Below are 25519 nucleotides of genomic sequence, written 5' to 3' on the forward strand. Positions count from 1 at the left end.
CTTTGTGGGGGAAAGGATGGAGGTTTGAATGCTGCCCTGGCTGCCAGCAAGCCTCATCTGGAAAGTGAGCTTGGCTTCACGAAGCTTCATATTGGTATTGGTAGCCTCCACCTTGTGACTCACGTCAAGATATAGCTCAGGTTAGTTTGAACAATTGTTCTTCCTGCCTCAGTCTTTAGAGTAGCTGGGATCTAGGTGTGTGTGTGTGTGTGTGTGTGTGTGGCTGGTGGGTGGAGCTTTCTCGAAGGAGAGTTGCTGGTGATGGAATCCAGGACCTCACACACACTAGGCCAACTGTCTGCTGCAGAGCCAACCCCAGCCCCTCACTGGGGGATTCTAGGCAGGGGTTCTACTCCTGGGCCATGCCTCGAGACTTCACTTGACTTTTTATTTTGAGATAGGGTCTTGCTAAATTTCCTGGCAGTCCCTGACCTTGTGATCCCCCTGCCTCAGCCTCCCGAGGAGGAGCTGCAATTCCAGGCATTACATTATACCTAGCAATCCTTCTTTCAACTGAACGGTTTAATGGGTAGATACCTCTGCAGAGCTTAGGGCTCTCAAACATGAAAGTCTACGGGTCCTTCCCCTGGGGTGTTAGAGACGCTTCCAGTGGCACTGGTATCTGCCCCATCTTTTTGGGAACCTAGAGTTCCTCAACACCAGGGCAGCACTGGGGACCAGAGCCACTGAGCTCTGTCCCTAACTGGACTTTTCTAGCATGCTGCTGAGTCACTGCATTTATCTGCAGGAAGATGGCACCATTGGGCCCATTTTCCAGATGAGACATCTGAAGCCCAGACAGGGAGAGTGATTTCCCCAAGGGCACACAGCCAGAAAGTGGCAGACTGAGATTCAAACCCATGTGCATGCATCTTTTTTTTTTCTTTTTCTTTTTTTGGAGCTGGGGACTGAACCCAGGGCCTTGCGCTTGCTAGACAAGCGCTCTACCACTAGCTAAATCCCCAACCCCCATGTGCATGCATCTTGAGCTTGTGTCTTCCTTCCTTTGGGGCAGGGCTGTTCTGAGGGTCTTGCTGGAGGGCCTCTTCTTTGGTTGTTGGGAGTGTGGCTTTCAGGGTGCAGGAGCGGCTGGACTAAGGTACACTCTGCCAGCTCTGCAGGGCTGAAGGGCCTGCCCTGAGGGGAAGGGTGGTGGCGCCAGATAGACTCTTGGCAGTGAGTGCAAGATCATCATCTAGCAGTTGCTGTGAGATGTCAGTTGGCTGTTCCAAAGCATGGGCACTAGGCATGATGTCCCTCATGGTGACAGACTGTGAGATGGCTTGTTAATGACGGTGCATGGGGGATGGAGCATGGTTAGGGGACGGAAGGCACATGTATGCACACCCACACAGACCACACATACAGATGTGGGTGACGACGTGGAGGGGGGGTCATTCAGAGGATTTCAGCACATCGCTGGAAGAGCACAGGCAGGCAGACAGGGTCCTTGCCTCAATCCCTCTTATCCAAGAAGGGAGCAGTCTCCCTCCTCCTCCTTCCTGCTTCTCAGCCTCCCAGACCTTCCAGGGAAGAAAGGACCCAGTGGGACAGGTTGCTGGTCCAGATTCCATTCTCTATACCCCTGCCTCAGCCTCAGTTTCTCGTCTGTGGAATGGGGATGACTACCCTGGTGCAACAGCATCAGAGATGACGCGCTCCAGGTGCTTCATTCGAGCCGTTACATCTTGCTGCATGGGAAACTGGGCAACACAGAGGGTTCCAGACTTGGGGAACTTCCTCTTCTTTCCTTCCTTTTCTGAGACACTCGTGTTCCACAACTGGGGTTGGCTTTAGAAGCAGCAATCCTCCTGCTTCAACCTCTCAAGGGGCAAGCCTTGCTACCACACCCAGCTGGAGGTACCTCGCAGTGCTTCCGGGGTTTCCCACCTTGTCTAGGAGCAGGGAGGATCATGGGACAGATGATGGCGAGAGAAACAGCAAGCTGATGCTCCACCATGACATCAACAAGGAGACACCAAGCAAAGACTTCACAAGTTGAATCGCCCCAGATACAAGAGATCAGAAGTCTGCTGCTAGAGATTATGGGGCAAGGGAGGGAGGGCTCTGAAACTTCCCTTGGCAAGCAAGTAGCAACTGACATCCCTTTTGCTACTGGGTACGCAGGAGAAGCTTAACCAAGGTGTGGCCAGCTTTGGCGGGAAGTAGCAGGACCAAGTAGATTCTTGGTAGTGAGGTAGGGGTACAGAACGGGTCGGTGTATCTCCCCTGCCACTGAATTATCTACAACTGCATGCTCTTCTAAAATTCCAAGAGAACCCTTGGCTCACGCTTCCAGTGCCAGTTCCTGTTAGAACCGGAAGCCTGCGCAGACACATCCATGTCCCTGGTTGGACCTTCTCTTGCATAGGGATTGGGGAAAAGAGCTACAAACAAGGGATTCTTGGAGCACAGGGTAGCATAATGTCTGCACTGAATTCATGAGGACATTAAAGACTTGACTCTAGAGCTCAGGTCTCATGCAAATGTCCCTGGTTCCACCCACAGGACCAGAAAAAGGGGGAAGAAAAGTGAAGCGAATACAGGTGGACGGGGTGGGTGGGGAACAGAGTCTGAGAGACGAAGAGAGAGACAGAGATAGAGAGACAGAAGAGTAGATAGAAAGGAAGAGGCCAGCAGTCTGGCTAAGTCAGGCTTGAGGCTATGGCAACACCAGTTCATGACCACCATAACCACAGCTCGCTGAGCCCCAGGGAACTCGGTAGGGCCTACTGCAGCCCTTCGCCTGGGAATGGGCAGCAGTCCAGCCCCCTGTGATGATGAAGCACTCACAGCCGGGTGTGAGAGCTGACTGAGAGGCCATACCCGCTGAGGAGCCAGCAGTGAGACAGCCCAAAGAAGCCCCTGGGTTCTGTGCCGGCTGAGGTGGGTCAAGGTCCCCGGAAGGCCTTCCTTTCTGGGAATGACCCATGCGACAGGCACAACCTATGCTCCCAAGATGGGTTTCTGGACTAGGAGCAAGCTAGGTCTGTCCCTGATACTGATGTCTGCTGTCAGACCACGCCTCGGCATGTGCTGTCACGGATCTTGTCATCCCTCTCCAACAAGACCTCCATTTTGGAATAGCTGCCTAGAAACTTGGATGGTAGGGCTCATGTACCTTCGAGAATGGCCACTGGAACACTAGATACCATGTTACATGGACACACAGGTCTCCCTGGCACTCCGGAATGGACATTCTGAACTTAGGCACCATCTTGGAATGATGGCCAGATTTCAGTTAGCATCTTGGAAAGGCTCCCTGGAACTCAGCTGCCACCTTAGGATGGCTGCTTGCTGCCTGAGTGCCATCTTGAAATGGCTCTCCAGAATTTGGACTCGATTTTGGGATGCCTGCCCAGACCTAAGGTGTCATTTTGGAATGGCTATCTAGAACCTAGGTGCCAACTAGGAATGGCTACTAAACCCTAGGATGCCATCTTGGAATGACATCAAGAATTCATGGGTTGTCTTGGAATGGCTGCTCTGCTTTTCCGGCACCACTGTGAAGTGAGCCACTGTCTTGGAATGTGTAACTCAGAACTTGGGTGCCATCTTGAAATGGTTGCCACTCAGACATCGGGAGCCATATTTAAAACCGCCACCTACAGCCGGGGTGCCATGGTGGAGCCCTGCCATGGCACATGACCTTGCCTAGGAGCCTTGGGAGGGGAGAGACATAGAAGGAGACCACTAGGTATACGGCAAGGAGCCTTGGGGCACAGGTGAGATGAACCTCTCATGCACACTTGATTTCTGATTGTCTTTTGGGGGCCACCCCAAAGAGACAACATGGGGAAGGAGATGAGATGTCCCCAGAAGCAAGAACACCAGAAGCAGCACAGCAAGGGGCCACCGCCTTGCTGTGGGAGGAGTGGAAGGTGGTCTGGTCCCTTCCGTCCTCCTTTAATGGTGATGACGTGCACAAAGCCAGTTGCAGCTCCACTGGGGCAGACCCCCCCCCCGCTGGCCCACAGCTCTCCTTCCCGTCTCTGAACCCCAGAATATAACCCACATCTGACTGTGGGGCTCAGAATGGGGCTCGGGAGGGGCTTGCACGGAGACTTACGTGAAGGCAAAGGCCACCAGGGCCCCACTGACCACTATGAAGTCCAGAATGTTCCACAGGTCACGGAAATAGGCCCCCTGATGCAGGACGAGGCCCAGGTCGATCATCTGAGGGGAGAGGACAGTGGGCTCAGAGCTTTCCACCTTCCCTAGGACAACACCCACCTGGGGCAGGAGGGGCAGGCAGGATCTCATATCCAGCATGACATGTGGGACCTTCTGAGGAAAAGGAGTGTGACTTGACAGCTAGAAGCCTACGTCTTTGAACCCCAACAGGAGGACATGCATCAGGAAGCATGGTAGACTTTATATTTGGAATCTTCCAGCCTTCACCATGGCAGACTTGGTCTCTGATTATTGCCTTGTCTGCCACCTGACGGCTGCCAGACTTGAGAACACTCAGGCAGAGTCAGTCCCTCTTCTGCCTAGAGCCCTCCTCCGTGACTCTCACTTCCTTTGGTGTGTACACCAAAGTCCTCCCAGTTACTGCCAAGCCTTACTTCCCTGATTTCACCCACCCCCTCCTCCCTCCACGCCTGCCTGGAGAATGCCCCTCACCCTGAGGAAGGCTTGTGTGTGGAAGCCCCACTTCTGTTCTTACCTTGATCACCATCTCAAAGGTAAACACTCCTGTGAAAACATAGTCAAAATATCGCAGCACCTACAGGGATGAAAGGCAAGGGGCCCAATCACAGGCTTGATCAGGCTTGACTCCTGGGAGACCTAACAGTAGCCCACTGGGGTGTGGGGACCACTGTGAAAACACCTAGAAGTAGAGCTTCAGGAGCCACGCTCAGGTAGTATCAAAGATGAGCAGTGCCTGAACTGAAGTGTCCAGAAGATGGCAGCATATCCTACGGACTCACCCCCAACCCCCTCACCAAGACTGCCTTTTTCATGCACTCCAAATCCCTGGTGGAATAAGAAGGCCTTGAAGGACCCCTTCCCACCACCACCTTGGGGGTGATTGTCCTTGGGGTGATGGGGTTGGCTGGCCAGTGTCTATGCCCTCCCCTTCCTCACCAACTGTCCTGCCTAGAGCTGGGGTTTAGCTGTTTCTACAAGGATGAGTAATGGCTTTTGTCCCTGCCCATAGCTTCTGGATCCACCCAGGGCACCCACCCATGTGTGCGGAGGTAGTAAGGGTGAGGGTGGGCATTGTAGGTTCAAGGCTGGTAATTTCTGAACATGACCAGCAGAGGGTGATATGATCACCTAAATCATACAGTTCCGCGCACAATCCTGCATGGGTCCCCTCCCTTAGGATAAGAAACCTGCTGGGCCGTGCACTCCAAACGCCTAAGGCAGCCTTGGAGGCGTGCTCACAACAGTTTCAATCAGGCCCTGGAGCATCCGCCTAGCTACTTCCCTGCCTCACTGATGCTTCACTGTGCTTCTCCTTGCTCATTTCCTAGAGCTCACTTTACAGCGTGGGGTCAAATACTATTTCTCTAGTGATGCCTTCCATGATCACCCGTCAAAATGTAACCTAGGAGCTGGATTTATGACTCAAGATGTAGAGCTCTTGCCTAGACCTCCCCAGCTAGGGGCTGTGGGTGTGGCTCAGGGGTAGGGCTCCTGCCTAGAAACTCCCATTGAGCGGCTGGGGGCGTGGCTCAGAGAGAGCTTCTGTGAAATCTGTTTCAGGTCAGAAGCAAAGCCAAGACTCACGTTGTTGCGGGGTGCGTTGGGCTGCACCGGGTCCTCGGCGGCCAGCGCGATGCTACTCATGGCAATGACCATGAGGATGCACATCTCGAAGTAGCGCAGGTTCAGGATGTAATGGCACAGCCGGCGAAGGCTGAGGGCAGAGACGGGGGCGGGGGTACTCAGGTCGCAGGTTCATGGGTCCTTCCCCTCTTACCACTGAGGGTTCCACTGAGATGTCCAATCCCACTGCCCCTCCCTCGCCATCTGTGAAGGACTCTCAACGGGGCGCTGGCCGTGTCGTATAGTCCAGTGCAGCTGAAATCTTGAGCCACCCGGGAACGTTATCCTACCCTGGGAAGAGTTTCTGCTCTCCTGAAAGACTTTGCTTCTCCAGCCAGCCTGAAACACTACGACTAATGATTCTGCAGGATGTGGAAAGACTCCATGTATTCTTTGAATTACACTTATTCCTGTGTGTGGTGGGTGGTGATTGGGCCAAAGCTTGCCTGTGCAGCTCAGATAGCTTGTGGGAATTGATTCTGTGGGTCCTGGGAACTGAACTCAGGTTGGCAGTCTTGGCAACAAGTAATACAGTCTATCCACTGAGCAACCTCAAGGCCAGGTGGTCCTGTGTAAAGTACTCCAGGGTTTAAAAAGAGGAATCGAGTAAGGGGGCTCGGATCTGTAATCCAAACACATGCAAGGCTGTGGCAGAGGAATCGATAAAAGCTCAAGACAATCTGGACTGTGGAATGAGTTCAAAGCCAGTATGGTCAGTGTGGTCACAGAGTAAGATCTGTTCTGAAAACAGATCACACATACAGAACACACACAGGACAAACACACACACACACACACACACACACACACACACACACACACACACACACACAACCACACATACACCACACCCCAGAATATCCACAGCAAAAAATCAAATACACCCAAAGCAAAACACGCCCACAAACACGACATCAACAACATGTAGCCAGAATCTTTTATAAGCATCACCTGTCTTTTATAAGCATCACGTGTCAGTAAAAAACACCTACAGCCAATGAACTGAAGCAGGAAACAGGAGGTGGGACACTAGCAGGAGGAGAGAGGATTCTGGGAAACAGGGAGGGACTAAAAGTAGCTGCTGAGGGAGCCTCTGAGGAGACCAGAAGTAAGAAGTGGGCCATGACTGAGGAGAAGTGACTGCGCATGTGGAAGACGTAGTTTGAAGGGGTTAAATAAGTTACCAGCTAGTCAGGGAATGAGCCAAAGCGTATGGCCAAGGCGTTTATTAATACATAATTAGCCTCAGAGTTGTCATTCCGGGGGCAGAGGCTGGGGGAAGGAAAAGTTTTATTTTACAATAACACATATGCAAAACAGAACAAAAACCAGGGACCAATGAGACGTGAAGGTGCTGGCCCTGCAAACCTGGTGCCCAGTGTTCAGTCACCTGAACCCACGTGAACATGGAAGGGGAAGGACTCTGGGGTCTTCTGACTTCTACACGGGAGCCATGGCAAACACACATCATACATACATGCAGTAATGGTAAATTAAACCCAAACTCAAATCCCATCATCACCAACAACAGAAAAACATCTGGGGCTGGGGCTTAGTGGGTGGAGTGCCTGCCTGGCATGCGCAAAGCCAGGGTTCATCTCCAGTACTGTCCACCCGGACAAAACCCGAGCTGTTACAAGCAGCCTGTTCTAGCTCAAGCTTCACCCATTCTCACCGTGCCTGTGCTAAGAGGGTGCTAAAGGGCTATTCTCAAGCGTTTGAGAAACTTATAAAGCACTTAGAATGGTACCCAGCATTAGGTGCCACTTAAAACATTCGTTTAGTAAAGAATCAAAGTTGAACTTCTGAAAAACGTTGCCGTGCAGGACTCCAGAGCCTGCACCTTGTGGGGCAATGTTTAGAAACAATTGTGTCACATGGTTGTGTAGGTCGTGTAGGTTGGGTATTGTACAAGACAGCCATTTCTAAAGGACACCTCTCCTGGCATGGCAGTGGTTTTCTCTCAATGCTCTTTTCCGGGGCAGTGCATTGACAAGTTTTTATCTTCTGTGAGTGAAGCAAGAGGGGACTAGTTTTCAGCTTTGGAAGGCTGGTACTGAAGGGATCTATTTCCCACTGTCTGTCCCGCTCCCACACAGGGGCGATACACCCCCCCGCCCCACGAGGGGGCTCTACCTTGCCCCACCCCACCCTCCTCTGGGGCGATACACCCTACACCCCGCCTCCATGCAGAGAAGTTGGCCCCACTCCTCCTCCTGTACTCACGGGTTGGTGGTGGAGAGGATGAACATGGAGCTGTAGGGCGGCATGGGCTTTGGGCCATCCTCCCCGGGGTCTGCCTCCTCTTCCTCCTTCTTCTCTTCCTCTTTCTTTGGCAGTGGGTCTGGGTTGGCGTTTTTGTTTACTGTCGGGACAAGAACAAACACGAGTTCCTCCATGATTTCCCACAAGGCTCTGGGCTCCTGGTCTACCTGGAGCTGACACTAAGCACAAGGCGTTTGAGAAAAAGCTTCTCGTATGCCAGGCATCACTGGACCCTGAGAGGTTGGTGCCCACGACATCTGCCTGACAGAGGAGGGGATCCAGGCACAGAGAAGGGAAGTGGCTAATCTAAGGTCACACAACCGGGAAGCAGTGGGGCTGGTGTTGAACTGGGCAAGCACTCTAGGGTAATGGAGACCCCGTTCTCTTTGACTTCTCTGATGTTACCGGGGCCTGCATGGGGCAGCTGCCCACAGCCCTGGTTCATAGAGTAGAAAACTCAGCGGCCTGTGAGAGCACCCAGTCCCGACTGTGGTTCCTCCCCTTTGGGAGGGCTCTTGGGTTCTGTGTAGGTTGTTTGTGGACTGAGTCTCTTTGGGACTCCATTTCTTCATCAGAATAGCAGTGCACTGTCAGACCCTCCGCTGTGAAGTCAGCCACTGCAGCCCACACAGGTAATCCTTGCACAGGAGAAAAAGAGGCTGGAGGATCACTTCCAGTTTGAGGCCAGCCTGGGCTACATAGTCAGATGCTATCCCAAAACATAACAACCCAGAGCCAAAATCTGACTGGCTTCCTACAGGAATCTATGCCATGCTGTCTTTAGGGGTCAAAGCCCCAGGTGACGAGAGAAGCAAGGCTGATCCAAACAGGGCCACACTGGTGTGTGACACCTCTGGTTGCCACTACTGTGAGAAAAAGCAGGCAACGCTCTTTAGTGTGTGCTGCAATGATGACGCTGCGGAAAACTGAGGAGGACACTAGCATCGTTATTAACAATAGAGATGGGGTCTGGGCTGGCCTTAAATTCAGAAGGTAGCTAAGGGTGGCCTTGAACTTGTGAACTTTCTGCCTCCACCCACCTTGACTGAAGGTTGTCTGTGGTGCTGGAGTTTGTGCCAGGCACAAATACTGTACCAGCTGAGCCAGATCCCAGCCCCCTCCCGTTCTTACTGAGCCGCTGGACCAATTACAGAGGATGTTTCCAGATGTGCGACACGCCTTGGACAGCAACAGTGTACCTAACCTTTCGAGCTGTGTCCAGCCCCCCTCCCCCTTTCCCATTTGGGGATTTCGTTCTCCATCACGGCAGTGTGGGGTCTGTGGAGGGAAGGCAGGGTGCAGAGAACAGCCACAGGCTAACGTCACTGAAGGCTACCACAGGGTCTTCCTCTCACAGTGAGCTTGGACTATGGCAGAAATGGCCCAGGCAACCCTGCAGCTCCTCACCTTGGACCACAGTGTGGTTGAGGGGCGGGCAGGCCGGGGGGATCTCCACCGCCATGTGCTCGGGTTTCCTGGCAGTCTTTGCTGAGTTGGGCTGGGTGCTGCTGGGGTTGGTGACGATAAGGCTGTTCTCGGGAGTCTTGGGGGGGCCGGGGTTGGACGGGTTGCCCGGGTTGTTGGGCGTCCTGCGGCTGGCAGCATTCTGGGGATTGGTGGCCAAGGCGGGACCAGGGTTGGTGCTGTTCCCGATCTTGGCAGGGCTAGGGGGAAGGCCACTGTGGCCCAGGCTGTCGTGGGGACTGGCAGGCTCCCCGGTGGCCAACTTGTTGTTCTTCATGTTGTCCAGGTCCTCAGCCAGTGGCAGGTCCTGGCGGCCCAGATCCTGCTGGATTGGCCTGGTGGTGGACAGGTTGGGACCAGACATGGGGACCCCAGAGCCCTGGCTCTCTCTAAAAGGATCAAAGTGGAAGAGTATTAGGGTCAGTAGGGCGGCCGAAACCCACCCAGGGCTGCAGCACAGTGCAGGAACGGCATGCTGCGTTACTCAGCTCTACTACCCTCGAGGCTCCAAGTTTTACCTGCCCTGAAAAGAAAGGAAAAATAACTACTGACTCTACACTTCACAGAGTGCTGCACTGCTCCAGGCAGGCCAAGCGGTTATGAGATAAAAGGGAGCACCTTCTGTGAACTGGTGAGGACCCCGGCAGAATTCTAACACTGAGCCACACACACCTGCTCTCCTAACTGGGGATTCTAGCTCACACCCCTGCTACTACTGGGGATGTTTTTGCTGGCCCAATATGCAAAGCTCAATCATAAATTTCCAGTTAATCTATCTATCTATCAATCTAGTTTCTCTGTGTAGCCCTGACTATCCTGGAACTTGCTCTGTACACCAGGCTAGCCTCTAACACAGAGATCTGCCTGCCCCTGCCTCATAAGCATTAGGACCAAAGGCCTGCACCATCACCACTGGGCTTGGTTTGTTGTTGTTGTTGTTTGTTTTTTTTGTTTTTGTTTTTGTCTTTTGGGACAGAGTCTTACAATATAGCTTCAAGTGTCCTAGAACTCATTATGTAGATCAGGCTAGCCCCAGACTCACAGAGATCCAACTGCCTATGCCTTCCAAGTGCTGGGATAAAAGGTGTGTGAAACCACACACCCAGTACACATTCCAGTTAATTTTAATCCTTAAGTGTCTTCAAGAAAGATTCAAAAGATACAGAAACCTGAATTTGGGCCCTGTCCCATAGCACCCAGGAGAGGTGACTGGTTGTATTAAGCTTGTCTCATGCAGGGTCCCACTTCCAGCCCCCAATGGATTTCTCTCTTGGAGTGTACTCAGTTGAGACCCAGGGGACTGTCCTAGACTATTTGGCGGCGACCATAAGAGTAGCCCCCTTCACTGCACACTTTCTGTACCCTTAAGACTTCGTGCAGTAACAAAGCACCTGAGACTGAAAACAGGATCAACTCCATTCAACAGGACAGGAAACTGAGGCAGAGAAGAGGACATTTGTCCTACGTGAACCAGTTTGGATGGGGCTGAACTGGAATTTGGTCTTCTCTAGAAAGCTTTAACTTCAGCATCACTCAGCAAAGGAAACGAGCAGTGAACAACTTGGGGTGCATGGGATGGAGGTGTTGAGCAATGTGTGAGGGGCCATGTGTTAAAGGCTCACAGTTCTCTGCGACACAGGCAAAGTAAGTAAGCCAGGAAGCTGTGAACTGCAGCAACCCTCTCCATGTACCAGTGGGGAGTGATTGCCATGGTGACAGATGCAGATGGACCTAGGCTGCACAGTTGGTGCGAATGGTCCTCAGACTGGCAGATGCTTGGCAGCTCACAAGTCTGTACCAGGACTCGGGGCATGTGCCTCACTTTGGCCACCTTGGGTATCACCAGGTTCAGCTGCCCTGCATAGGGGAACCGGTGCCTAGCAACCTGTGCACGGTGCAGGAGTAGTGTTCTGGAGATCCATGTTTTAAAGGGGAAGAGAGAGGGGAGTGTGGAAATGGGACTGGGGATGACACTGTCAACATCCCAGACAATGAAACACACGGGGGATGAAATACGTGTGGCCAGAGCATAACCCCACGGGGAGGGAAAAGAAAGGCAGGAGCTCACGGGAGCTCCCAGCTCTCTGAAATAGAATCAAAACGATCCTCAAAACAGAATCTTTTCAACAGCACTTTACTCTGTAGTCCAGGCTGGCTCCAAACTTGTAGCAATCCTCCTGCCTCAGCTTCCTGGGCGCAGGTTTCTAGGCATGCGCCACTGTGTCCAGCTCTAAGGCTTTTGATGTCTTTCAAGGAGAGACTTCGGTATTGTTAATATGGTCTGTGTACACTTACTGAGTCCTCACACGATGCTAAAACACTTGATAAAGTCTTTTTGTTATTTTTGAGACAAGCTCTCTCTATGTAGCTCTGGCTGTCCTGGAACTCACTATGAAGAGCAGACTGATCTCAAACTTAGAGATCCCCTTGCCTCTGCCTCCTGAGTGCTGGGAGTATGCCTGGACAGTTGATAAACTCTTACTATAATTCACCGTTTCACATTACAGATTCTGTATCCATGGACTGAACTGATTATAGACTGAATAATTTTTTTTTTCTTTTTTGGAGCTGGGGACCGAACCCAGGGCCTTGCGCTTGCTAGGCAAGCGCTCTACTGCTGAGCTAAATCCCCAGCCTGGATAATGTTTTAAGACTATTTTTATTTTACGTCTATCTCTTAGGGCATGTATGTATGTCTGTGTGACAGTGGGTGCCTGGTATCCCAGGGGACCATGAGAGAGCTTCAGGTTCCCTGGAACGGGAGGTACAGAAGGTTGTGAGTCACCATGTGGGTGCTGGGAACTGAACCTGAGTTTCCTGTGCACGCAGGAAGTGCTCAAGTACTGAGCCTCTCCCCAGCCCCAAGACTGAAACGATTAAAACCAACCAACAAATAAATTGCATTGGCCCCAAATGTATAGACCGTCCCCTTTTGTCTCTTTCCTAACAAATACAGAGCATCTAGCTAGGCAGTGGTGGAGCACTCTGGAGGCAGGGGCAGGTGGAACTCTGAGTTTGAGGCCTACAGGGAAACCGGTGTCAGAAAAGACAAAAAACAAAAAAACCCAACAAACCCGTAACAAAACCAACAAAAACTCCAACAACAACAACAACAACCACAGACCCCAGAATGTACCATGGTCTTACCCAGTGCTGGTCCCTGCAGACTACAGTGGTGTGCTCCCTGGAGCAACAGTTGCATTAATGTGGGGATAACCAACTGCTTACTGATTTGAGGGCTGTTCCACAGGAAGGAACTCAGACCTGGTACTGTGAACCCAGTGGGTGCCACAGGCCGTAGTGGGGAGCCCACGGTTATTAGTGGGTTAAATGTCCACTACTTTTTAAATATTTGTTTAGGCAAAGAGTGACACAGAGTGATACTGATCAGACTCTGCACTGCTTCAGGCACTCCGAGCCACCCGGGCATGGTCTGGAGCCCAGAGGGCCTCAGGATGACCCCTAAAGACATCCAAGGATGGCTGAACTTAGGGCTGCTACTAATCCCACCCACGCTAACATTTACTGAGTACTTGCTGCTGGCTTGGCATCGCTCAACACAGTTAATATGTAGTCATTCACTCAAACCTGTACGTTTTAGTCTATCGTTCGCCCTATTTGCAGATGAATAAATTAAGGACCAGAGAGGTACAGGGACAGTCTAAAAGTCACACAGCTAGATAGTGATAGGCAGGAGTATTTCAGCACCAGGTTCTGCTCACGGTGTGACTGACATTCAACGTTTAGAGACTTTCAAAAACTCCAACCACTCTGTAAGGGCCCTCATTGCCTGTGCTTACTGGCTGGATTTCACAGCCTGGGCTAAAATACAGCTGACATGACCAGACCCCGTTTAAGCTCTCACTGGTTGAGAATCCCACTACTCAGTGTGTGGTCCCAGAAGCTGCACTGCTCAGCTCTTGTTAGGAACAGATTCTCATGGCTGCCCTCATGTCCTGCCCAGTCACAAGCTGTGCTGCCTAGGCCTGACACCTCAGATCCCACACAGCGGAAGGAGAAAGCTGACTCTTGCAGATTGAACGAATGCCCCTCTCCCATAGGCCTAGGTCAGGTTTTGTACATACTGAAAAAAAAAACAAACCAAAACAAACAACAACAACAACAACAACAACAACAACAACAAAAACTCTGGGATGATACACTCATAACAATACAAAGGTATATCAAGGGATCGTATAATTAATAATAATAATAATAATATAATAATAATTTGAAGGCAGGTTCTCATTGTAGCCAGGATGGTCTTAAACTTGCTATGTAGCCAAGGGTGGCCCTTAATTCCAGATCCTCCTGTCCCCTCCCAAGTACTAGGATCATGGGAGTGACGCCACACTAGGCTTGAGAACAGTATTTTGTAACAGGGAGATAGACGACTCTATCGACAAAGAAGTCCCTGGGCCTCTCTGTGGAGAGTCGCTCCAGGGTCTTCCATGAAGCACTGCAAAATGTAACGAAAAGAGTAAGAGAAAGCCACTACTGGTGCTGTTACGGAAGACACCTCGGTGCAGAGTGGCTTTTCAGACCTCCCCAGTGACACCATCGAGTAGGCAAAGGACCAGCAAGATGGCAGCTGCAGGTGCTGAATCTCGAGTGCTTTTTAGCACCAGTGCCCACGAGAGCCTTGGCGGAGTTTACTTTTTTAACTCCAGCAATGATTCCACCATTTTGGGGGGTCCAATATACAGGTGAGAACACTGAGGCCAAGGAGTGCATTAACTGAAGAGAAAGCAGCAGGTAAAGAAAGCTATACGAAGCTGATGGAGACGCCAGGCTTTTCCTAGCGTACGCGTAAGACACACAATTCGTTAGTCCTATAGCCCAGACTTTTAAAGTATGTAATGTTGGGATGGGATGTAGTTCAGTGGTAGAGGGCCAACCTAGAATCCCCCAGTGAGGGGCTGGCTCTGTTGTAGAATCTTGTTTAGAAAATGAGGCCCTACATCCATCCCGGCAGTGAATTGCATTTGTTTCCCTATCTGTTAATCAGGACTATGGCTACTGGGTACATCCCCATGACTTCCGGTATGCTTGGTTTGGTGACTGTCACCCTAGCTACGGAGAACTCGGTCTGGAGTGAGCTGGAGGTCCATCTGGGAACCCAGTTCCCTCCCGGAGCCCACTCACTTTCTGCGCCGGTGTCTGCGCTCCCTGTCATCGTGGGCCGGCGGCCCGTGTCGGTGTCGCCGCTTGCGCTCCCCATCATCGCCTTCGCCGTCTGCAGCGCGGGCCGGCCTAGTGGCGTCGCGGGGACGCGGCCTGCGCTCCGGTCTGTCGTCCGGTTCGTCCCCGGGCCGGCGGCGCGCGCGGTGGCGACGAGGCTCGCCCTCGGCCACAGGCCGGTGCGTGTGGCGGCGGGGCGCGTCCCCGGCCTTGGCGCGCTCAGGATCCGCGTCCCAGGGTACGTGCTCGCGGGGTGGCGCGTGCTCGCGCTGTTGCGGCTCGCTCTCGCGGCCATACGGGCCCTCTCGTCCAGGGGCGCGCTCAGGGCTGCTGGGCCAGGCGCGCCGCGCGTCGGGGTCGCGCGCGCTCTCGCGGGGCCGCGCGGTTTGGCGCAGCGCTTCTGGCGCACGGCTCTTGTTGGTGTTGTTGTTACGGTTCTCCTGCGGGTCCACCACGAGCGGCCGGTCCAAGTGCGTCTTCACGTCCGGCCGCAGCGGGCGCGCGTAAGTGGTGGGCCAGCGCTCAGCCGCGTCCCCGTACAGCGCCTCGCGGCTAGCCAGCAGGTTCTGCTTGCGCATCTCGCTGGTGCGCTGCTCCCACACCGACTTGGCAGGCTTCTGGTTCTTCTGCTGTTCCTTCCTGCAAGGCAAGGAAGGGAGGTTGTTTGCAGTGTCATGGGTGTGATGGTGGTCAGATAACGAGGGCTGCGACTACCCCCTCCCCCCATCCCCCAACTCCAGTGGGTACTTTCAACTTTTATAACTTTGATGTATGTGTTTGCATGTGGCCGCCGCAACTTTGTGAATGTCAGAGGGCAACTATCTGCAGTCGGTTCTCTCCTCTCACTACGTAAGAGCCTGAATTCAGGTTGTACAGCTTGGTGTCACAAGTCTTTACCCACGGAGTCATATTACCAGCCCTTTCTCTTGGACTGCAGTGTAGGGCAGTTTCACACCTCTGCTTCCCCACTGCTACGAGGACAGGTGTGCGACTGGTCCATTGTTGGGCTTATAGATACAAGGACTTATGCGAAGTGGCAGGAACTTTAGGAGGCGGGTTCTACTTGGAGGAAGTTAGGTGATGGAGAACCTGCCTCTGAAGGGCATATTGGGCCCTTGGCACCTTCCTTCGTCTCTCTGTTTCTCCAGCACCTTGTGCTGAGCGGTTTGGGTTATCGTTAAGATATCCTGACTCACTACAGGCTCCCATTGTCTCGCTAGCAGAGCCCCAGCCTAGATTCTACCGGTGAGGGACTGGGTATGTGGCTCAGTGATGGAGGCCTTGCCTGCCTACCACAAATGAATCCCGGTGCCAGAATGAATGAATGAATGAACAAACCAACAAATGAAGAAGCAGATGATTTAAATGGCAGCACATGAAGTCATGTCTGATCCTTTTCTTTTGGGCTGTGTGCGGCTGGAGTGTACAGGTGGGAGTCATGGGCGTCCCTGGAGGAAAGCAGTTGGCTGCGCATGCCCTTTGGGTAGTACTGGCCCATCGGGAAGCCTACTGTGCCATAGCCACGCCCCTTGGCCACTGCCTCTGATTCACTGGCGAAGTATCTGCTCTTCCCTTAGAATCAGGGGACTCACTTCTGCCACCTCCTTGGCTTTCTGTAGAGCCAGTTTCTGATTGGCTGCCTCTTCCTCTTCTGGTTCACTCTTGAATCCAGCTGCACCCATGACCCTGCCCAGTTCTCTTCTTTTTTGCCTGGGCTAGCCCAGGTTCCTGAGTCTGACCTTCAAGTACATATAAGATCCCAGCCCCCACAGTCTACTACCACGAGAATCACCAGAGGGCATCTGAGTCTGGTCTTGACACTCCACTGCTCAAGAACTCTCTCTGGCTGTAACTTAATCGGGGGCAACAACTCTTGGAGCCAACTCTGCCTCCTCACCCTCTTTTTCCGTGCCGCACTAGTCTCTTTCCTATTCCTGAAACTCCCCTGCCTCAGAGCCTTGCCTCCTCTCTCATGCATTCGAGTTTTGCTTCCTTTTAGGCAAGGCCTTTCCTAACAAGTTTGTTTTCTGGAGGCAGGATCTCATTATCCCTAGTCTGGACCTGTTGGGTCTGGAACTCCCACAGATCTGCCTGTCTCTGTCTCCAGAGTGGGTCGAGTGCCTGGTGCAGGTTTCATGCTCCTCAGCTCCCTACCCCTTCCTGGCTGCTTCCTGGAGGTTCCATGGGGTATAATTTACTTACTTGTCTTGCTTACTATTCATCCTTTCTCTGATTTGAACAGCTATACAAAAGTGCCCCTCCCAGTCATGAATGCTGCCTTCCCGGCAGTCAGGACAGGACCAGGCGCATAGTAGGTGTTCACTAAATACTCACGGAGAGAAAGGGGGCGAGAGGCTCAGCAGTTAGGGGCCACCCTAACTCTCCCCACATCCTTGCCTGGGTGGCAACCAAGGCTTGGGGCTACTTACACAGCTATGGACATGTTGGCTGCAGACAGGGGACTCACTTCTGCCACCTCCTTGGCTTTCTGTAGAGCCAGTTTCTGATTGGCTGCCTCTTCCTCTTCTTGTTCATCCTAGAAGGCAAGTGGGATTCTTGTTCACAAGAACGGGCCTGGCGGGGAGGAGGCGGGGTGTCCACCTCGCTGCCAGCCAGGGGCAAACATGAGGTACTGAGAAGTTAAGCTCAGCCTGGACCTTCACCAATTAGAACCAAGGTCCCCAGTCAGGCTGGGTGGTGAAGTATACTGCCATTCCCTTGTGGCCAGGTTGGCTCGACAGCTCACTAACCTTTGTAGTCCAAGCTGGTTTGGAACTTGAGATGGTCTCAGCCCAGCCTCCCCAGTGCTGGAATAACAGGCACATAAGAGCATGCCTGGCTCCCCCACCTCTGTTCCCCCAACTTTGTTTCAGGTTTGTGCCAGCTGGAACAGAGCTCTGTCACTGAACTGCACCCCCAGTCCCGTGTCTGTAGGTGTTCTGTGCTTTCAAATTGTTTACGTGCTCAGAATCTGTCCCCTTAGACACTGGGCAGCCCCAGTGGCAGAGCCACTGTACCACACTGTCGACAGCCCATAGGCAGTCTGGGATCTATAAGGTCTATCCTCAGCCCCAACTGTGGGAAGACCAGGAGAGAGGGGTGGGCTTATGGGCTTCATGGCCTAGATGGTTGGGAACTTGAAGTCATTTAGCTATGTCTCAGAAAAGCCCTCAATTGCCCAGTGTGGTGGTGCAGGTGGCGAATTAGCCCCTAATCCTAATACTCAGGAGGCAGAGGCAGGCAGTTCTCTGTGAATTTGAGGCTAGCCTGGTCTACATAGTGAGTTCCAGGCCAGCTAGAACTACAAAGTAAAACTCTGTCTTAATTAAAAAAAAAAAAAGAAATGAAAGAAAGAAAAACTCATCATTGGGGGTTGGGGATTTAGCTCAGTGGTAGAGCGCTTGCCTAGCAAGCACAAGGCCCTGGGTTCGGTCCCCAGCTCCGAAAAAAAAAAGAAAAAAAAAAAAAAAGAAAGGTTTAAAACTCATCATTGGGAAAACAAAGAAAAAATGAGGGAACAGAAAAAAACAAACCCAGCAATAAGGAGCAATGGGGGTCTTTGTAGGGTGACTGCCCCCATTTTCTCAGCTCTCCTGGCACAGAAGTAACCTGCACCTTAAACACTGTCAGTGACAAGGAGACAGGGCTCCCTGATGCCGGGCACTGTGTCTGGCATCTTTCAGAACCAGGTCGTTGGGACATTGGCCTCAGCAACACTGGAAACGCAGGTTTCTAGGCCCCTGGCAGCACCTCAGACCTAGGGTTGCCTCCGGAATCTGCATTTTCTGCAGGCTGCTCGGAGGGTGTGAAGCACATTCCGGTTTGTCTTGTATGCAGTGGAGAAAACCACAAGTTTCAGTCAGCTAGGGTTAAAATCCCAGCATCAACCACTTACTGCTGTGTGACCTACAGTAAGTCTCTCAACTTCTCTGTTCCTCTTCTTCATGACCAAACTTCCAGGACTCCCTGACTCGTCTCACTGCACTATTTCCTTCAGCACCGTCTAACAAACTGGTTTTAAAAATGTGTCTTGATTTCTGGCCTGCCTCTACAACCTGAATCCCTGTCTCCCCAGGGCAGGGACTGTTGTCTGTCTTGTTCACTGTAGCCAGGGCTGTGCTCACTGTATGTACTCATTCCATGATTACAGGATGAGGTATGGTATCTAACCTGGACCTCAGACAAGTCCCTTCCCTCACTTGGGGATTACAGTGGTGTGAATCGTGTGTACCATGGATGAAGGGGAAAGCTGGGGTCTGCAGGGGGATGGCTGCCTTCACTGTGGAGTGTAACTGGCCTGTCTTTCTGTGCCAGCCTCCTGTATCTTGGATGAGCTCCTGGCTGGATCCGCCTGTGGTGACACATGCCAGCCAGATTCATGGTGGCTGCACTCTTGGCTTTGTGCCTGGGGTGGGAGACTTCCGCTTTTCCCTGCTGGAGGTGGGGCCGGGAAATTCTCCCTCCCTCCTGCCAGGGCCAACAGATGGAAGGTTGGCAGTCCCTACCCCTGTAGCCTTCTAGTCTTGGGTTCTGAGGCACTTGGGGACAGCACTGTGAAGCTGGAGCATGGGGAGGGGCTCCAGGGCGATGGTCTCTGTCCCTGACACCTCAAGCTTGTACAAAGTGCAGTTTCTTTATGTTTTCCTCTCCCGGGCAGACACCCATCTCTGAGCACAAAGCCCCCACTCAGCGTCACCCTGTCCTGTTTTCTTTGCATAGTGCATAGGTAACCTGGCTGCTCTGCTTACAGACTGTCGCCACCAGGGGGCGCCAGCTGCTTTGCTGAAAGCAAGGTTACCTCCCCCAGGCCTGACTGACACGGACCTGAGGACAGTTAGGATGCTGGAGGCTGCCCTGAGGGGCGTGTGATGCCAGTTTGCCCACAGATAATTTGGCGTCACTGAGTAGGAATGAAAACCCGGCTTCCTCTCATCCAGTGGCTTTCCTGCCCGAGTCCCCGCCCCATCTCTTCTCCTCTGCCCTTTGTAGGGTTCCATCTTTGCTCCTGTAGTTCCTGGTGTCTGGTACATGCATCTACCCTCCCTGGCCTCAGTTTCCCCACATGTGGAGGGAGGATGTGAGAGTGTGTGTGTGTGTGCGTGTGCGCTGTTTTGAGGGAAGGCAGGTTCTTGCTGTGTAGCACGGGTCTTGAACTTGCAACCATCCTATCTCAGCTCTGTGCTCACAGTCCTGCACCACCACACCCACTGCATGACGCTTTAAGTAGTGGCTGTGGCTGCCAATACCATCTGGCAATAGATTTTGACTTTTCTGACCCTCAGTTTCCCCTTCTCCAAAGGGAGACTAGATTAGATAGAGCCCGGCACCTGAAGCACCACAGTTCCTTACTGTTGTTCCTTGGAAGACCAGCCCGAGGGCATTTCCTCTTGTTTAGTTCCTCAGCACAGGGCCACATGTGGAAGGGACCACAAACCCTCAGGCCCATGCTGTCCTCCCAACCAGGTAACCTCTGTGCATCTTGTCTGTAGCCTCCTATCGACTATCCCATGACATGCTCCGTGTGGAAGTCAGAAGGAGAGCGAAGGGGAGGCATCCCTCGTCACTGTGGCTGAGCCTTGCTAGCTTCAGCTCTGCCAGAGGCCCTACCAAGTCACTCCTTGTGGGTCCTTTGGCTGGTGGCAGTGCCCATTATCCCGGAACTCCTTATTCCTCAAGCCTTTGGGTGCAGCTGAATATCTATTCTCAGTAGCAACTTTACCGTCCTTCCCCTTCTGGGCTACAGACTGTCTTGATCAGGGATGGCTCGGCTCCAGGAGAGGTGCCCAGTGCTCCCATCCCCAGCAAGAGCCCTGACCCAGCCCCCACATTCCTCCAAACCCTGCTGTCATGATCTGCCATGAGCAGGTGGTTACTGTGCCCTCCACCTTGGTGAGTTCCTGGGCGTTGGCCAGGTTGTCCACCGCGATAGCCAAGAACACGTTCAGCAGGGTGTCTGCATGTCGAGTCAGGGAAAGCAGCGGACGGAAACTCACGGCCTGATGGAGCTGACAGAGCCTGGGCATTTGGGTCCCGTCTGCTCCACCCACACCCAGTCTGTCCCTGGCCCCCACGAAGGATACAGTTCCCGAAGAGGGTGAGGACGATGAAGTAGATGGAGAACACCATGCCGCCCTGCACGCCCCCCTGAGACTTGATCCCATCATACATGACCTCATTCCAATCCTCGCCAGTCAGGATCTGAAAGACAGGGACAAACACACAGCCAAGCCCCTCTCAGCCACAACGTCCGCCATGACGGTCAGCCTACCGGAGGCCAGGTCTTCAACCACCCACCTCTGTGCTTGTGGCTGGGGGTACTCAGTCAGGCTGTGGGAAATAGGGGACTTGAGAGTCTCATGGCTCGCTGTTATCCTGTCTTCTCTGCTGTGACACAAGTGTTCACTCTGGACTGAATGGGTCCCTGTCAAGCTCCAAGGCAGAAGCTCAGCTCCAAATGAGTTGTATTTGACAATTTAGCAAGACCCTGTCTCTATCTCTAACAACAAACAACAATTTAAAAAGCAGGGATCCTGGGGATGGAGCTTCGTGGCTGAATCCTTGCCTAGCTCATCATGGTCAGCGGTTATGGGAACTTTGAGAAGTAACTGGGGTGACATGGGGTCATGAGGTTGAAGCCTGTCACCTGCTTAGAGGAGGAGGAGAAAAAGGGGGGAGGAGGGGGGAAGACGAAGGAGGAGGAAGAGGAGGAGGAGGATGAGGAGGAAGAAGAGGAGGAACAGGAGGAGGAGGAGGAACAGGAGGAGGAGGAGGACAGAGGTCTGAAGATGTAGCTCAGCAGATGTAGTGAGTGTAGAGCACTTGTCTAACATGTACAAAGCCAGGACTCTATCCCCAGGACCACCTAAACCAGACATGGTGGCACGCACGCCGTTATACTAGCATGGGGGAGGTGGGTATGAGGATGAATTGAAGGACAGCCTTAGCTATACAGCTAGCATGAGGGTAGCCTGGGCTATATGACTCTCTCTCTCTCTCTCTCTCTCTCTCTCTCTCTCTCTCTCCAGCTAGCATGAGGGTAGCCTGGGCTATATGACTCTCTCTCTCTCTCTCTCTCTCTCTCTCTCTCTCTCTCACACACACACACACACACACACACACACACACACACACACTTCTGAGATGAAGGAGCTAAGATGTTTAGCTCACCCATGGCAGTGCACAAAGGTCACACACTGGCGGGGGACAATTCCTCCATGATGAGCATGGAGAAAACTGAGGGGATCAGGCTTTCTATTCACTTGAGCGCAAGTTTGTGCATGCGTGCGTGCGTGCGTGCACGCGCGTATGTGTGTGTGTGTGTGTGTGTGTGTGTCGGTGTAGAGTAGGCCTCACTGTACAGACTGTACTGCTTTGGGCTCTGTGGTGCTGAGCCGAGCAGCCGGGCGGGCACACTGTGTTAGCACTTTGTGCTGTGCCACAGACTCCTGCCCTGGTCAATCATCTAATGTCCTTAAAAAGAAAGTTCTCGTTCTCTCTCTCTCTCTCTCTCTCTCTCTCTCTCTCTCTCTCTCTCTCTCTCAGCCATATTTTATTTTTAATTATGTGTATGTGTGTGAGTCTCTGAGGGTTTGTGCACCAGACTGTAGGCGTCCCCAGAGGCTGGAAGAGGGTGTCAGGTCCTTTGGAGCCGGATGTGCAAGGTGGTTGTGAGCCACTGACATGGGTGCTGGGAACTGAACCCAGGCTCTTCGAGCAGTACACACACACACACACACACACACACACACACACACACAGAGAGAGAGAGAGAGAGAGAGAGAGAGAGAGAGAGAGAGCGCATAGTGTTAGTGTGAAAATCAGAAGACAATATGTAGGAGTCAGTTCTCCGTCCACCACAGAGCGCCAGAGACAAGACTCAACTTGTCAGGCTTGGGAATAATCACCTTTGCCTACTGAGACATCTCATTGGTCCGTCTGTCCGTCCATCCACTCACCCATCCATCCATCCACCCACCCATCCATCCATCCACCCATCCATCCATCCATCCACCCATGCATCTATAGTCAGGGTGTCACTATGTAGACCAGGCTGGCCTCAAACTCAGAGAGATCCACCTGCGTCTGCTTCCCACGTGCTGGGATTGAAGGTGTATATCACCATCAGCATCTGCCTTCCTATCTTTTAAAATGAAAATAAGAAAATGAAAAACAACAACAAAAAAAGCCCACCCCAGTTTCTTTTCTTCTATTCATAGTTTCCTGAGGATGAAGGAAATAGGAAAGAAGTCTAGAATGTTCCTCTGCTGTGGTCAGGCTTCTCAGTCTGGCACTGTTGGTCTAGCATGGGTCATTCTCTGGGAGGAGCAACCTGTGCCCTGCCAACTGCTGAACACCCCTGGCCTCTGGTAACCAGATGTCAGTGTTATCTGCCTGCCCCACATAGGTATGACCATTAACAGGGTCTGCAAACCATCAATCGACGGGTCTGCAGACAATCAATCAACAGTCTGTAGATCATCAGCAGGGTCTGCAGACAGTCAGCAGGGTCTGCAGACAGTCAGCAGGGTCTGCAGACACTGTCTCTGTTCTGGGAGGAGCTAGGGCCTGTTAATCATCTGTCCTCTGGTTCTGGGCATTGCTTCCCAGCTGTCCTCTCTCAAGCCAGCCTTGAAGTCTCATTTAGAAACAGCCAGCTTATTAAGAAAAGGAAGGATGGGAGCCATAGTCTCTACATAATTCCATTCTCTTCCAAAGGAAACAAAATCAGTTTGAATACATTAGAGATCTCTGATGGGCCAGTCTCCAAGCCTCAGTGTAGGTACCCCAAGAGGAAGCAAGCCTCCTTGTCCTGGAAACATGTGGAGACTCCTGCTTCAAAGATGGGTAGATGCATCAACCAGGCCTTTCCCCTTTTGCTTTGTCTTGTTTTGGGTGGGGTCTCACAGCCTGGCCTTGAACTGGAGATCCTCTAGTCTCAGTCTTCTGAGTGTTAGGATTATAGGTGTATGATATTACCCTGGGTTCTCTTTTCTTTTTGGCTTCCCTTCTTCCCTCCGTCCCTCCTTCTCTCCCTCGCCCTTCTGCCTTTCCATCTTTCTTTCAACAGTGTTTCATGTAGCCCAGGCTGGCCACAAACTCATTGTATACTGAAGATGAACCCTTACATCCTCTTGCCCTAACCTCCATGTCCAGTGTGCATCATGCCGTACCTAAGTAGCTGGAGCCCTGCCGACCCTGGAGGGATGGTCTCATCCTGGGGAAGCCAATTCCTGGGAAGAGTTTAGCTATTGTTCTCCTGATGTAGAACAGCTCACCCTGACAGCTCTGTCAGGGTCCTCCGTCCAGTCATTCCAGCACAGGGCGGACAGTCCACTTCACCTGCTCCTTCTCGGGGAAAACCTCAAGCAAGGCTCTTCTGTACCCCAACCGGCTCAGGCACTTTCCTGTGTGGTCCTACATAGCAGCCTCTTCTTGGTGTGCGTGCATTGTGTTTGGCTGTACTTAACGCAGGAATCGGGGCCTCACAATGTATTAAATAAATGCTCTCGCACTGAGCTGCATCTTCAGCAACAGTAAAAGCAAGCATTCCAAAACAGTGGGGAAGGGAAGAGACCGAAGAATTCGGGGATGCTCCTGGGCTGTTGGGAAGCCCCTGTCTAGTATTTAAGGAGCCTGAATCAGGGCCAAGGAAGTTCATACCTGAAACACAGTCATTATTGCTGCTGGAAAAGTGTCGAAGTTGGTGGGAGGAGTCCCCTCGTCAAAATTAAACCTGCAGATAGCAAGGACATTTTATGTTAGCCCTCCTTCTCTGAAGTCCTGGTTCGGTTTCTGGTTTCCATGGTAACATCTAGAGTATCTCTGTTTCCCCGGAAGATACCGTATCTGGCATGCAGGAGCCCACTGCCTTATACAACCATTATCGTCCTGAGGGCAGTCACAAAACGATGATGGTCAGCTCAAAGGGGTCAGGGTGTGTGTGTAGCTGTGTATGTGCATACCTGTGCATGTGTGTGCATCTGTACCTGTGCATGTGTGTGTGGTGGAAGCTGAGAAGGAGCTCGGGGTGAGAACTCCAAGAAGGCAGGAGCACTTACTGGCCACCAAACAGCTGCATCCCCAAGAGGGCAAAGACGACAATGAAGAGGAAGAGGAGGAACAGCAGACTTATGATGGATTTCATGGAGTTGAGGAGGGAGACAACCAGGTTTCTGAGAGATGCCCAGTACCTGCCGACAGAAGCCAAAGTGGGGGTCAGATCAGGGAAATGCAGGCCTTCCCTCCTCATCCCCTGGTCAGAGCGCTGAGAAACCTCCAAGACTTACTTTGTGACTTTGAAAATACGCAGTAACCTGAGAGCTCGTAACACGCTGATTCCAAAGGATGTACCCGGTTTGATGACGGCCCAGATGACTTCAAAGATGCTCCCGATGATGACCTGCAGCAGAGAGCAAGGCCTCAAGGTCACGCCCGGCCTCAGGACTCCAACCCTTTCCCAGGGCCCAAACCAGGTCCACCCTTCAGGGGCACGTGATGGCGTCTATCTGGAAGGTCTCCACTGGCTCAGGGTTAGGCTGCTTATTGGCAGTCTATGAAGCTGTTAAGACGTGGGGTCTGGCTGGAGAACCTCTGTCACTAGGGGTTGAAATCCCCTCTTCCTTCATGTTCTTTCTGGCAGACTTTGTTTCTGTTTGTTTTTGAGACAGGGTTTCTCTGTGTAGCCCTGGCTGTCCTGGAACTCACTCTGTAGGCTGGTAGGCCTCAGTGATCTACCTGTCTCTGCCTCCAATTCCTGTGACTAAAGGCATGAATTGCCACTACCTGGGCACCTGCCACCACCTGGGCACCTGCCACCACCTGGGCACCTGCC

The 25519-nt window shown here is 52.4% G+C and overlaps 1 protein-coding gene and 1 long non-coding RNA gene across 12 annotated transcripts in view; one reads left to right on the plus strand and one right to left on the minus strand.

Moving 5' to 3' along the window:
* Positions 1-25519, minus strand: part of Cacna1a (calcium voltage-gated channel subunit alpha1 A) — a 297093-nt gene that overhangs the window by 64437 nt on the left and 207137 nt on the right. For all 11 annotated transcript variants that reach the window (NM_012918.6, XM_087593877.1, XM_087593876.1 and 8 more), the window contains 12 exon segments: positions 4070-4176; positions 4670-4729; positions 5740-5869; positions 8005-8143; positions 9451-9896; positions 14653-15327; positions 17118-17224; positions 20574-20641; positions 20769-20886; positions 24349-24421; positions 24747-24878; positions 24975-25087. In NM_012918.6, coding sequence (NP_037050.3) covers positions 4070-4176; positions 4670-4729; positions 5740-5869; positions 8005-8143; positions 9451-9896; positions 14653-15327; positions 17118-17224; positions 20574-20641; positions 20769-20886; positions 24349-24421; positions 24747-24878; positions 24975-25087 — 2168 coding nt within the window.
* The window catches only part of LOC134483326 (uncharacterized), a 72293-nt gene continuing 61361 nt past the window's right edge, over positions 14588-25519 (plus strand). The window contains exon 1 of the long non-coding RNA XR_015644020.1: positions 14588-14926. This is a non-coding gene — a long non-coding RNA (uncharacterized LOC134483326). The remainder of the gene's footprint in view (positions 14927-25519) is intronic.

The sequence above is a fragment of the Rattus norvegicus genome, chromosome 19, assembly GCF_021556685.1.
Source record: "Rattus norvegicus strain SHRSP/BbbUtx chromosome 19, alternate assembly SHRSP_T2T, whole genome shotgun sequence".
NCBI lineage: Eukaryota > Metazoa > Chordata > Mammalia > Rodentia > Muridae > Rattus > Rattus norvegicus.